This window comes from Crotalus tigris, unplaced genomic scaffold (assembly GCF_016545835.1).
Source record: "Crotalus tigris isolate CLP2741 ecotype Arizona unplaced genomic scaffold, ASM1654583v1 scf7180000018265.1456218, whole genome shotgun sequence".
NCBI lineage: Eukaryota > Metazoa > Chordata > Lepidosauria > Squamata > Viperidae > Crotalus > Crotalus tigris.
In genome coordinates this window covers 861,747-875,515 of record NW_024096912.1, presented here as the reverse complement: position 1 = coordinate 875,515, position 13,769 = coordinate 861,747, and the positions used below count along the sequence as shown (strand labels likewise).

The window sequence follows — 13,769 nt, the reverse complement described above, 5'->3', positions numbered from 1 at the left end:
CATGAAAGTTTAATTATATGTATGAAAGTATATCACAATTTATCTACAATACTATTGTTATGAACATTTTTATGAATGAAAATGATATTGTCACATTCAACTTATGGGATTTACAGATTTCTGGAATTGTTAAAAATACTGTATACTATATATCTTTCACTGTATACTCTTTTTAAAAGTACAGCATAATTAGAGAAGTATTCCAATTCAGTATAATTTTTTCATACATATTGATATATTTTATATACTTGCCTAAAAATAAAGACTCAGCTCCTCTACCATCTCTGACTTCTACGACATCATAAATATCCTCCAAATTAAAATACTGGAAATGAAGTTGAATATTTTTTCCTTTTTCTGCATTCAAATACCATACACCTAGATTATGAATTTAAAAAGGATATGAAAGGATATCAAAAATACTAATTTGTTAATAGTTTCCCAAAAGAAGCAGGTTGCATAGTTAGTCATCATCATTTTTTAAATTAATATAATATATTAAAACACTTCCAATAACTCAAAGTATAATAGTATTACAACAATTTAATATTTCTGTTAACAATTCTCAATATGACATAGCCTTATGGGTAAGATAGACAACTTAGTATTTAAAAAGGCAATTTCAGGAAGATAACCTGAATTATTTAACCATTTAACCATTGATTGGATAGTTGGGCAGTGAATTAGTTGAGATTCTTCTTAGCATTTGCACCTTAAAAACATATTATGGGATTCCAAGTTCATCTGAGGCACAATGGCCACAACTAGCCAAAGATGTTGTTATTATCACCATTATTATGTTACTACTATTATTATTTCTCACTAATGCTGTGTTTATTCAAATCAGACTTCTTTAATATATTCTAAAAAAATAAATTAATTTTTATTAATATATTATTAATATATTCTTCACATTTTGAGCAAATTCAGTGGAGGGTGACTGGAAATGGTGTTTTGATTTTAAAAAATATTATTTTTAGTGCTTGATAGGAAAAGATGCAGAATGATGTGATTTTGATGAGCAGTCAGATAATCAAGGGATCAAGATTGGAGGCAGGTGATGCATGAGAGATGACACAGGTTGTTTTTCTGCCCACAGCTTTGGAATAGTTGTAGTTGTGTTATGATAAAAAATGGAGTAAGAAATTTCCCACTGTACAGAAACAGTAAGTGAAGTGAATAAAGGCTTTTTAAAAAGACTGGAAGCCATATATAGAGTTTTTTCTGAAAGAAAATATTTTTATACTTCTATTGTATGTATAATTCTGACAAATTTTAAAAAGGAGAAAGAGACACGAAGTGAAGTAAGATTGTATATCCTGAAGTAGAACAAAGGAAGTCTGACGTACCTAAGATCCTACTAGTGGTAAAGCTTTATAGAAGGGTTGTCCAACAGAGATTGACCAGTGGTTATTCATAGGTAGTGTTTGCATGTTAGAATGAAGTAAACAGGAGTGGGATTTCAGTGGGTTGCATAGTATAGGGTGGGATTGTTGCTCCTACTGAAATTAGGTCAGAGGAGGCTTAGCATAGAATTTAACAAAACTGTGGATTGTGATTGCCATAGGAATGGGTAATTGGGTGGACTGCCTAGGAAAAGTTTTGTAAAATTCTCTCTCTCTGGTCAAATTGCCTCTTTCCTGGAGCTAGACCATTGAATCACTTTGACTCCATTTTAATGCCAGATGTGTGGATAAAAAGAACGTATCCATTTACCATTTGTTTGTGGATATGATGAACTGCCTGTATTATTGAAGCTTAGTTAAATGAGAATGGGGATTTAGCTTTGTTCAAGGGTTGCTTTCTTAGGTTCTAGCTGCTACAACAGCTACCAGATAAAAAATGAGACATTATGAGATATTTCTTACAATTTTTACAGTAACATGTGCTCCTTCAAAAAGATCATAGAAAAGTATAATCTCTCTCTCTCTCTCTCTCTCTCTCTCTCTCTCTCTCTCTCTCTCTCTCTCTCTCTCTCTCTCTCTCTCTCTCTCTCTCTTTAAAAAAAAAGCTTTATTGAAAATTTATTGCTGAAGTCAAAAGCTTCTGATGAAGGTTTTCAATATGATCTTCATAAATTCTATTCATGGCCATACAGCATATGCCATATTTTAAACAAACTTGTCTAAAGTTTTGAAGACATTTTACTTACAAGACGCTTTACTGGGATAGTTGTTTGGGTAGTTTATTGAAGTAAATGTAGTGTTTGGTTCCCACAAATCATATGGACCTCCACAATCAGCTAGAAGAAATAAAGTAGATCAGAGATGGCAAACCATTGAGTTTTGGATAGCCAAAGAACTGCATAGGTCAATTGCTTATTGAATTAAAAATTAAGAAGCAATGATTTAACCCAAATCCTCATCCCTATATCTACATATATACTTTGGATGTCCTTATCTCATCTTTTGAATGCTTCTAATATGGGTGACAGGACTTATATATCATTTCTCCTATAAGTATTGGAAAATGTATGCACTCATGTCCTGATTTGCTGTTAAATATTTCCAAATTCAACAATATATAAATTCTGTTTGAGGAGGTGGCGAATCATCAGATCAGCTTGTTGGTGTACGATATTCTGCATATGTAGTTTACATTAAAAATGATCTATACTATTACATATATTTTGTAGTTGTATGAAAATTCTTTTATGTGACCAATATATAAAGGTCCCTTTTGTGAGCCTGCATGTCCGTATAGTATCCTTTTGTCTTTTATATAGTTTTATTGTGACAGATTAATTATTCTTGCCAATTGCCCTATTTGGTATTTCTTGGGACTCTAGAAGGAAAGTATGAATAAGATATTGCTACAATAAAGGACAGTCAGATGCAGATTTTTTAAAATACTATTTGAGTTTTTATTATACTAATGTGGGTTGCTAAATTCTTGTCATGATGGCCTCTAGGGACCATCATCCCAGTTAAGGACCAGTTGCCCACCATATCCTTATGTATATCCTCTCTCTCTCTCTCTCTCTCTCTCTCTCTCTCTCTCTCTCTATATATATATATATATATATATATATATATATATATATATATATATGTATGTCTTTGGTTATTTGGGTTTTCTCCCACGTAAAATTGATGTTTCAAAGAAGTCCCATTCGTCATCTTCAGGCTGGTGTTTTCGGCTTCGTGCTTCTAGGAGCAATGTGTGATCATAGCTGTTTCTTCCTTTTAACTGCCAGTGGGGGTATGAACTGATTGAGTGGGAGCTTGGCTATGTTCTGATTGGGTGGAGGTGTGTTGAATCCTTTGCACTCTCACACCACCACCCAGCACAGATCAACTCCATAGCCAAGACACTCATCTCCAGAACAAAACGCTTAGCTGATGAACAACACCTAAAAACAGAACTACACACTCTCACTAATGTACTAACATCCAACGGATTCCAAAGAAATAAGATTACCAACCTAATCCAAAAAGAAACCCCCACCAAAATCCAAGACAGAGAACAAGAAAACGGCAAAGCCCTCCTCCCATACATAAAAGGCACCTCAGACAGAATCAGCAAGATCCTCCACAAACACAACATGGACAGCATTCTGCACAAAGAGAAAAATATCCACCATCCTAAGAAACCCCAAAGACAAAATTGAGTTAGAAAATCAGGGAGTATATGAAATCCCATGCACCACTTGCCCCACCACATACATCAGACAAACCAACAGAAGAATAAGTGCATGCATTGAAAAACACAAGAACTCAGTCAAAAAAGAGAAACTAACTTCGTTGAAATGTCGGCAAGACACTTTCAATTTGACATGGGAGAAAATCCGAATAACCAAAGATCGATCTATCTATCTATCTATCTATCTATCTATCTATCTATCTATCTATCTATCTATCTATCTATCTATCTAATATTCCTAGCCTTATACAATTTTGTACATACGAGGGCAATTCGGAAATAAATCTCCATTTTGTTATCAATGACAGACACTCGCAGATACAGAATTTTTATTACACACATGAGAAAACTACAACATTACATTACTTTTTGACATTATTGCCATTCATATTGAGCACTTGTCATAATGTCTTACAAGGTTTGAAATTACTTAGTAATAGTTGCTCAGTGCCAAATCTGAAGGGATAATCAAAAACATCCCAACGGAACTGTTTCAAAAGTTCTTGGGTGCATTTAGTGGTGTGCACACAAGCATTATCGTGCACCAGTACCACACCGGAATCAGCATGCCCTGATGCTTTTTCTGGATGGCTTGTCTGAGTTTTTGTAACATTTCACATGATGGTTGAACCACGCTCCATGAACTTCACTAGCAGTACTCCTTTGGCCCCTTCACATTTGGCGGGATTTTCTATGACACCACTTCCAATAATGCTCATCTGCACACTGCTAGACATGCCCAAAATTTTTTGAAGCAGTTCCAGTTGGGATGTTTTTAATCATCCCCATAGCCCAGATTTGGCACTGAGCGACTACTACTAGGGAATTTCAAACCTTGTAAGAAGTTATGACAAGTGCCTCAATTTGAATAGTGATTATGTCAAAAAGTAATGTAATGTTGTAGTTTTCTAATGTATATAATAAAAGTTCTGTATCTGTGAGTATCTGTCATTGATAACCAAATGAAGGTTTATTTCCAAATTGCCCTTGTAGAATGTTATTTTACCTGGGAGACCAGTTATCACTGTATTCTTTGCATGGCCATTAAAAAACTTTGCTGCAGATTTTCAATTGTTTTGCTTCCTTATAGCTAAGGCTTTTCTCACAGCATTGATATTATAGGTACTTAGTGTTATAGTTGGATATATACGAGTTTCATTTAATGTCCTTCAGATGCCCATTATAACTGAGGCATGGTTTCAAATAAAATATTGTGAGCGGTAAAGTTATACTTTCTGATTGCAGCTCCTTGCTTTCAAAGTTTATATTTGCTCTTTGAAGATGCTATGATATGTTCTGATATGCAGCTGCTTTAGAACAGGTAATCCTTCAACTTAGCAGACATTTTGTAATTAAATACTTTGCTAAGACATTTTTTAATCAATGTACACAACATGCTTTATGAATCTGAAAAACTCTCCAACATTCCCAAAAATTTGGAACTCCAATTAAAGAAATGAACAGTTAATACAGAAAGTATGATAACTGTTGACTGTTGATGGAAAAATAACATAACATAAATCAGGTGTTTTTTTAAAAAAAAACTAGGGAAAGAGCTACATCATCTAATTATATCATTTCTAATATTTATGTATAATACTAAAAGTTATTATTAGCATTTCAGAATTAATAGCAACATGGAAACATCAAATGATATCTTTTTAAAATATACAAGAGGAAATTGGGTGTCTGCAAAAGAAAGCTAGTTATCTTAAGATATCTTAAAATGATCCTAGGGAAAAAATGAACCAGGGTCATGACACTAATGAGCCAAACAAAATTACTATACCAAATAGAATAGCTTATCATTATCTTAAAAAATGAGCTAAGTTTTAAGATAATTTTAAAGTATAATTTTACATTAAACAGCTCACTGAGCATGGCATCTTTTATTCTTGCTCTAACAAAATATATTAGCAGCAGTCGAGATACAGATGGGCTGAAAGAAGTACTTATAGGATCTGCCATTGTGCTTATAATGCTGCCATTAAATCTAATGATAATTTGACGAGTCTGGGTGGAACAGATTTTCTATTCTAATAGTGCTTCATGCAGCCAGTTATACCCTTTTATTAGACAACGTTGTTTCAGCTGCAGACCATCATGTAATGAAGATAGATTGAGAGTTGCTTATTCATTTCTACAATGAGGTCTAGCTGTAGAGCATTCAGCTTTAAAAACTCTGAAGTAACAAGCCAGAAGTGGGTGGAAGAATTTCAAGCTTTAGTGCTTTCAAAGAAGGTGCCGATATGTTGTTTCTGTATGTCTCAAGGTAACTTGTTTTCAGAAAAGCTGAATTTGATTTATAGGTAAATGTTGCAGGATCCAATCTGGGTTGGTCACTGGGACCAGAGGCTTCTCTTCCGAGTTTTTGGGCTTGTGCTGGAACCTATCTTCAGGGAACTGCTCTCTAGTTTCTTCCTTGCTAGAGAGAAGTTCCCTGAAGATGGGCTCAAGCACAAGTCCAAAACCTCTGGTCCTGGTGACTGACCCAGATTGGATCCTGCAACATTATCCTGGGATAAATATATTTGCCTTCATTCATGATAGGTAAATGTGTATGTTCTTAACATTTCCATTAAAAAAAAAAACTGATTAAAAATAGTGACAAAGATAAAATCAACCCTGTTAAATGTTTTGTGTTACAGATAGCAAACATGATATATCAAAGAATAAGCAGTTATAACATATATTGAGTACATTGCAAAAGTCTTTAGTTTTGTTTGACTTTAGTTTGTGATCCTAGACAAAGAACGGAGTGTGAGTAATCATGCTTTTTTTATTTGTTCTTCTATAGTACTATTATTTTTACCTCCAAAAAATAGCAACTAGAAGGCATGCACATGCAGACATGCTATACTTATATGTAAGAATGAAATGGGCTCTGAACTCTTGGATATTGTGTGGCTTGGCAATTATCACACTGCAAAAACAGAAACTAAGAGTATAACATAAGTATAACATGCAAGCTGCATGTTCGAGCATGTTCTAGCATCAATTTTGTGCAAAGGGAGGCCACAAAGAAAGATTTCTGAGGAATTAGTTTATTTTTCTAGTAATTGTAGATGAGACTGAGTGCATCCACCTTAGCAACAATGATCATACAGTCCTTATACAGAAAACTGTCCTTTAGATTTATTTAATTTTTTTTTGGTTTTGCTTCTGTAAAGCAAAGTTTAAACAAATCTGACTTCCTTCAGATTTGATATTTCTCAGATTCATCCCTTAGTTTTTCCAAAAAATATCATTACTATCACCACAGCAGCCATTTTGTGAAGAAACACAATTACTAATGAAGCTATATTGTATATTTGATGTGGTTGTATTGATTATTAGTATTTCTCTCTCTCTTTCAATTATCTGTCTGTCTATCTGTCTATCTATCTATCTGTCTGTCTGTCTGTCTGTCTATCATCCATCCATCCATCCATCCATCCATCCATCCATCCATCCATCCATCCATCCTACTATACCCAGTTACCCAGCTAATTTTTATGGCTAAAGAAGGCTTAGTGTCTCCTGGTTTCTATGAAAATATATTCCATGAATTGAGTATTTCTACTTCATTTATATGGACTCCAGAAGATGGTAGAGGACAGGAAGACCTGGAGGAACGTTGTCCATAGGGTCGCGATGGGTCGGACACGACTTCGCAATTAACAACAACAACAACAACTTCATTTATATGGTATTAACCTGTACTAAAAGTTAATAAAAAATAAAACAGAAAATGAAAAGGGATATAATTTTGATGAATATTAATATGTGGAAAAATGGAAAAATATGCCATTTTTTCAGACTCCTGTATTACAAGATTAACACAAGTTAATTAAGTTTTTTGTAAGCAAGTATTAGCAGTTAGTAGATTACCATCAATATCTATTCAGATAGTCTAGATTGAATTTAGATAGTTTTTATTGGCTGCTTTTATTGAGACAGACTTAATATCATGGCTTTATAAAATATGAGGTTAGTTATTCAGTTTGATGATACACTAGATTTCCAATATTTTAATATGGGAAAAATGTTTAGCTGCAGAAAGAAGATAATAAATCTAGATAGTCAATCTTTGCAGAATATAAATTAGGGTTAGCAAAGAATAATGCAAACAAGTTGATCTGCTTCTGAACTTCATTAGCAGCTTCATGACTATACACGTTTGAACTTTTGTCCTTTTGTGCTTTCTAACCTTACTCCCATTTGCAATTTACTGTGCTTTTATTACATAAGTTTAATATTCTCTCCTAAAACTGATACATTAGGTCTATGCATCATCAGATAGGTCTTTCAACATTAAGTACTGCAGAAGTCACAAATCTGGAAATGAATGAATTTAATTAAGATTTCCTAGTTCTTTGCTTAAATCATGTGCTGTGTATCATAATGTTTACATCCATGATCTACATCTATAAAATAATGCAACATATGGATTTTTTGACAATATGTTATGTTAATTGGGTATCTGAATATTAACAGCTCCAGTGGATTCAAAGCTTATTTAACATTTTACAAAATTTGGATAAGGATTGTTCTGTTGTGAATTGTTTTCTGGATAACTTGATTACTGTAAGGAGTTTAGATGGAAGAATACTATTCATGGCCTGGGACTTAAAGATAACATAATGTACAACTGCAAGAATTCCTATAAAAAACATCTATCTGCTGCCACATATTGATAAAAAAAATAGTTTTGACCATTGAACTATTACTAATGGTAGTATAACATTTTGCAAAATGCAAAATGGCAGAATAAAGCAATAAATTAAAAATGTGAAATGAAGCTAAGCAATAAAACCTGGGCAAAAATATTCAAAATTTAGAGTTAAGAATACTTTTATAATCCTAAATATAAATTGTAATTAATAATATGCAATTCAGATAGACATTGACTTATGGCCACAATTGGGATTGGAACTTTCATTGCTAAGGAATGCAGTAATTGAGTAAGTAGTGCCTGATTTTACAAAGTTTTTTTACCACAGCCATAAAGACAATCACCATGATTGTTAGGCATTTCACACAGTCTTTAAGCAAATCTGGGCTTAGCATTGACTTTGCTTTGAGGAAGCCCCCCCCCTCCCCGCCCCCAGGAAGGGCATAAATGTTGATCCTACAACTCTGGGCCAATGCAACCATTGTAAACAGTTGCTAAGTGTCAAAATTTTGATCATGTGACCATGGGCATGCTGCCACAATTAAATGCAAGCTTCATCGTAACTTCAAATGAATGGTAACGTAAATCAAGGACTACTTGTAATGCTAGTGAGACTCACGTTTGCAGTAAATATGAACGATTCAAACAGAACAGGAAAGCATAAGAATATATGAAAAACAAATACTAAATATCTGATTGCTTTTCCCCTTTACTGGAAGTAGGTTATGCAATAAGTGATGAAGGTAAATTAGCCATTAGAAATCTTAATATTAACTTCAATATACATTCATACAACTATAATTAAGAAATAATAATGACTTACTTGGTAGCAGAAATGTTGTAGGAATTGTAGGGACCAAAGTTGGTTCTGGATAAATACTTTTAGCACAGGCTCCATTTGAAAGTCCTATATCATCAAGGGCAATATCATTCCAATAATATCTTTTAAGGGCTTCAAAAGCAACCTAGAAACAAATGTTACAGAGTGAGCAAACCTACAGTATAATAAATGAATACTTTTATTATGGCCACTGACCAGAGTTGCAAACAAACACATTAAAATTAAAAATGAAGTAAAAACAAAACAAGATAAAATATTACAATTGGCGGTGGGTTCATCAATGGGTAATAAACGTCTGCCTCATTTTATAGGCAGTATAGCAAAATTTAGCCACATTCAAAGAAACTGAATCATATTGATCTGATAACAACTGTACAGGTGCTTCCCAGGTATTTTACCAGGTGACGAATTATAAGGTGAGCCCCTGGTTCTTTAAACTGGGAAAAATATAGCAGTATATGAGCTGTACTTTCAACAGCACTTTGTTCACAGGGCTACAATTGCAATTCATAGGGACATTTTAATACTGGCCTACCAAAACTGCTGGGGGGGATTGCAGTGAAGCTTGATAAGTTAGTGCTTTTTGGAATTTGGAAATAGTTATGTGGTATAAATTTCTTATTGGTTTGTAAAAAGAGGCTTGACTGATGAGAAAGGCACTTGCTTACTCTATTTTAAATTTAGTGATAAATCCAGAGACATTATTGGGAAGAAAATTGAGAGAGGAAATTTATTCATTAATCAAATTTATGTTACCTCCCATTTCACGAGAAGTAAATCCAATATCTTAGTTAGACATCTTTTATTTTTCCCAAGCATTTAAAAACATGTTAATCATTTATAGAAGTGATTGAAATAATATTAATATTATTAAGTAGCTTTTATTACTACTGTGCTATTGATGTTTATGCTGTTTTGGAATGCTTTTGCTATCAATAATCAATTCAATCGTACTATGAAATAGATTGACTCAATTCCCTTTTAACGATGGTTATTTTGTGTAATTTATTTTCTAGGAAAAAATATCCATTTAAATATGGTACATAGAAATATATTGCTTTTACCTATTTTTGTTTTTTTTTAATTCATTTTCTAACAACAACTGTACTAAAATCTGAAATATTAAGCCTAGAAAAATGCATAATAAGAAAGAATAATTCTTTATACTTATAACACGTTTTAAGAAAAGGCACTTAGTTCAGCCTGATAGTTTTTTTTTTTAAATCCAGCATCTTGCATGATTAATGATGTGGGGAATAGAAGGTGTACTGTATACATACATGCTATATTATCTGTAGATATCTAATATGTGAATATCTCCTACTTGTTGTTTCATTATCTGTAGGTTTGTCGAGGAATATAGACCTTGATCTTTGTATATTCGCTGATCAGGTTATTTTTTTTTCACTTTGTAAACATTTTGTGCTCTTATGTTGATTTATCATAACAGGTTTGGGACTCTTGTCAGCCATATATATATATTAAATACTCATCCTGGATGAGTTATGTGAAAAAGATTGAGACATTTAAGAAGTAAATTAGACAGCTAATCATTCTATAATTTTGCAGCTGTTAGAACAATGTTGGGATTCTGTTTATTTAGAATCTACATATTAAATGACAATGAAAATATGTATTAAGTTGGAATTAAGGTTTATAAAGAGAATGGACTATTAATATTGGATTATTATTTTATATGATTGGCAACTTCATTAACCTATAATAACTTTGTAAAATATGAATGCATATGTAAAATTGATGGCATTAATTAATATCAGAGCATTACAAACTTACTTTTATTAATGATTAAGGTAACAATAATTTATATCAAGTAATATGTTCCACTGAATTCAAAAAAGCTTATGTATGAGTTATGATGTTTTAGATTATATTTCTGAATGAAACCATTTCTGTCTTGCAATTTATAAAGTAAAAAAATCATGTATAGGCAACGTTTCCTTCCTTTCTCATTTTATTTTAATTATAACAAAGGCGTTTGGCATATTGTAAAACAGAATATCAACCTTTGTTGATATTTTAATTCTTTTATAAACAGACTTCTCAGCATTCATAGAAAATAAAGATGTTAGGTAATCAAAATTACTTGATCTATAAGAAAAATTATAAAAAGATCAAAGAAAGAGTAGAAGAAGGTTTGGGTTTGTGCCATCTTCTCAAATTGCCAAAATACATGTTTGCAACTGGTTCTTTGCACTCTGACCTCTATTATGTAGAAATATCTTGACATGGTTACAAAATTCTAATTATCTCTATTGGTCCAGAACATTTACCTTTCTGGTATTAATGTGAATAGCCATAAGTTACTAATTTTAGAATTGCTTTATAAGGAATTCTATTGCCCATAAACACATCTAATAAAAATTCAGATTCAGATATTGTTTGGAACTTTTTTTCCTTTGCTAACAATACTGTTACTAGAAATGTTGGGAAGATGAGATATGAGTTCTGAAAACATATGGGCTAACTCAATTGTTGAGTACACAGAAGATAAAGGAAAAAAATCCCCTGTAGTAGATTCTGATGATTTATCAGACACACTTGGACAATAATTTATAAACTACACATTCCCACACTTTCCCTTCCCTTTAGAAGCCAAGTTTGACAAGGCAAATATATTTATAATCAAGTGCTAGAAGTATTAGCTGGGAGTCTAAAATCCCTCTGTGAGATCAAAAAGCTGGGAGGGAGAGAAAAGCTTTATACTAAACATTATCGAATGCACATCAAATTAGTATCAGTTGTATATTTATTTCATTACTCTAGCTAATTACTCCACTTAGTTCTCAATTAGTGACATAATTACCAAAGGCAAAAGAAACATTCCAATAATAAATTTAGCTGCCCAAAAGACAGCATAATATATATGAATACCAACTGATCTTGTTATCTCAGTGCTATAATTGTGAATGTGTGTGTGTGTGTTTGGCTATGAATAATGAAAGAAGTAGAGAAACGATAACAAAATGAAGACAATCTTGATTACAAACTCTGCTGAACAAGAATATATTAACATACCTTAAATTTAGATGTTTCATTTAATGTTATTTGTCCATAATTCCAAATATTTCCATAATTTCCTTCTTTCTGGAAGATGATCTTTTCACTGTTATCATCATATATAATTTTAACATTTAGACGGTAAATTTTAATACCATACATGTAATACCTAAATTAAAAATAAATTCCATAAATTATGTAATATCTTATTAAATGAAATTTATACAGTGGACTATCAATTTAACTTCAGAAGAACATGCTCTGTCAGTAGTAGATGGAATTGGGGAAGAAATAGCTTTTATTTCTTAGGCACACATGATTTTTGTTCTAAATTACACCCAGTTTGGGGAAATGGTAGAACACTTAATGTCCTTTTAGATATAGGTCCATCCTGCTTTCCCTGACCAAACCAGAATCTTCCACCATTTATTTATTTAGTTAGTTGGTCAGACCTCTTCTTATTTCAGCTTCAGATGTTAGAAAGCTTTCTGCTCAGAAGTGTCTAATAGGGTTCCATAAACCCCATCTTCAAACAAATGAACTTTTGTTTACCTTGTCCCACAAGCATTTAAGATCCTTTCATAATGCAGAACTATAGCTACTACATGAGTCTATAGAAAATGTTCACACAATAAATTTATATGTCATTTTCTACAAGTAAAAAAGTTGTACATCTTGTTTTCTAAAAGTAAACAAGTTGCAGACAGAATGTGCTTGTTCAGTGTTCCATCCATTTATTTAGGCAAGGATACTTCCACAGAATTTTTCTATGGGCTTTCGATAAACTCATTATTCATTTTTTTTAAAAAAATTCTTTCTCCCCAAGCTTTTAAAGAATCACTATTTCTAAAAATCATAATAATTTTATTATATAAACAAAATATTTACTATACCAGAAGCTTAGGCAGTATGCATCTGAAATAGGGTCTAAGGGTAAACTAAATATTTCAATCCTCAGTTGTTCACTTGTACGATATGTTAATGTTAAAATATAGTAGCCTGAAAAAAAAATCAAAGTAAAAACATATAAGTGTAAATGCACTTAATGAGAGATTCAATATGGATGTCTGATTCTTGATGGGTTATGGAAGCATCCTGCTAATTTGGATATCAAATCAGTGATGGTGATGCTGCTGCTGATTTTATTTTTATCCCACCTCCTTTATATTTGGTCAGCTTATTTTTTAAATATACTGGTAACAAGAAGGAAAACAAATAAAGAGAGAAAGAAAGAAAGAAAGTATATGCATTGATAAATACACACAACACTTAAGTAATATCTTTATGAAGTACCACATTTTCCGGAAAATAAGACCCAGCCCCAAAATAAGCCCTAGCTTGATTTTTGGGGGTGGGCATAATATAAGCCCTACCCCCAAAATAAGCCCTAGTTTTGGGGTGAGGCGCATCCATAAAAATCAAGCTAGGGCAGGGATGAGGTGTTGGAGCTTACCATTGCAGCCAAGCCTCCCATGGATTGATTCTTGCCTTGCCACCCAGTTCTTCTGTGGCCGAAGGAGCAGTTTCATTCTGCAACTGAGAATGGAGTTAGGGCCTGCATTTCACAGTCATAAGAAGGCCTGTGCAGGCCTTCACTTTGTGGAAGGCCTGTGC

The 13,769-nt window shown here is 32.8% G+C and overlaps 1 protein-coding gene across 5 annotated transcripts in view; it reads right to left on the bottom strand.

Annotated features, from left to right (window-relative positions):
• TMPRSS15 (transmembrane serine protease 15) overlaps positions 1–13,769 on the bottom strand; it is a 65,623-nt gene that overhangs the window by 22,674 nt on the left and 29,180 nt on the right. For all 5 annotated transcript variants that reach the window (XR_005557430.1, XR_005557431.1, XM_039349354.1 and 2 more), the window contains exons 13-17: positions 13,049–13,154; positions 12,174–12,324; positions 9,120–9,261; positions 2,153–2,242; positions 253–378 (exon numbers count right to left, since the gene is read on the bottom strand). Coding sequence is in view for 3 of the 5 variants with exons in the window: in XM_039349354.1 (XP_039205288.1) it covers positions 253–378; positions 2,153–2,242; positions 9,120–9,261; positions 12,174–12,324; positions 13,049–13,154 (615 nt within the window). In the remaining 2 variants the exon portion in view is untranslated. The remainder of the gene's footprint in view (positions 1–252; positions 379–2,152; positions 2,243–9,119; positions 9,262–12,173; positions 12,325–13,048; positions 13,155–13,769) is intronic.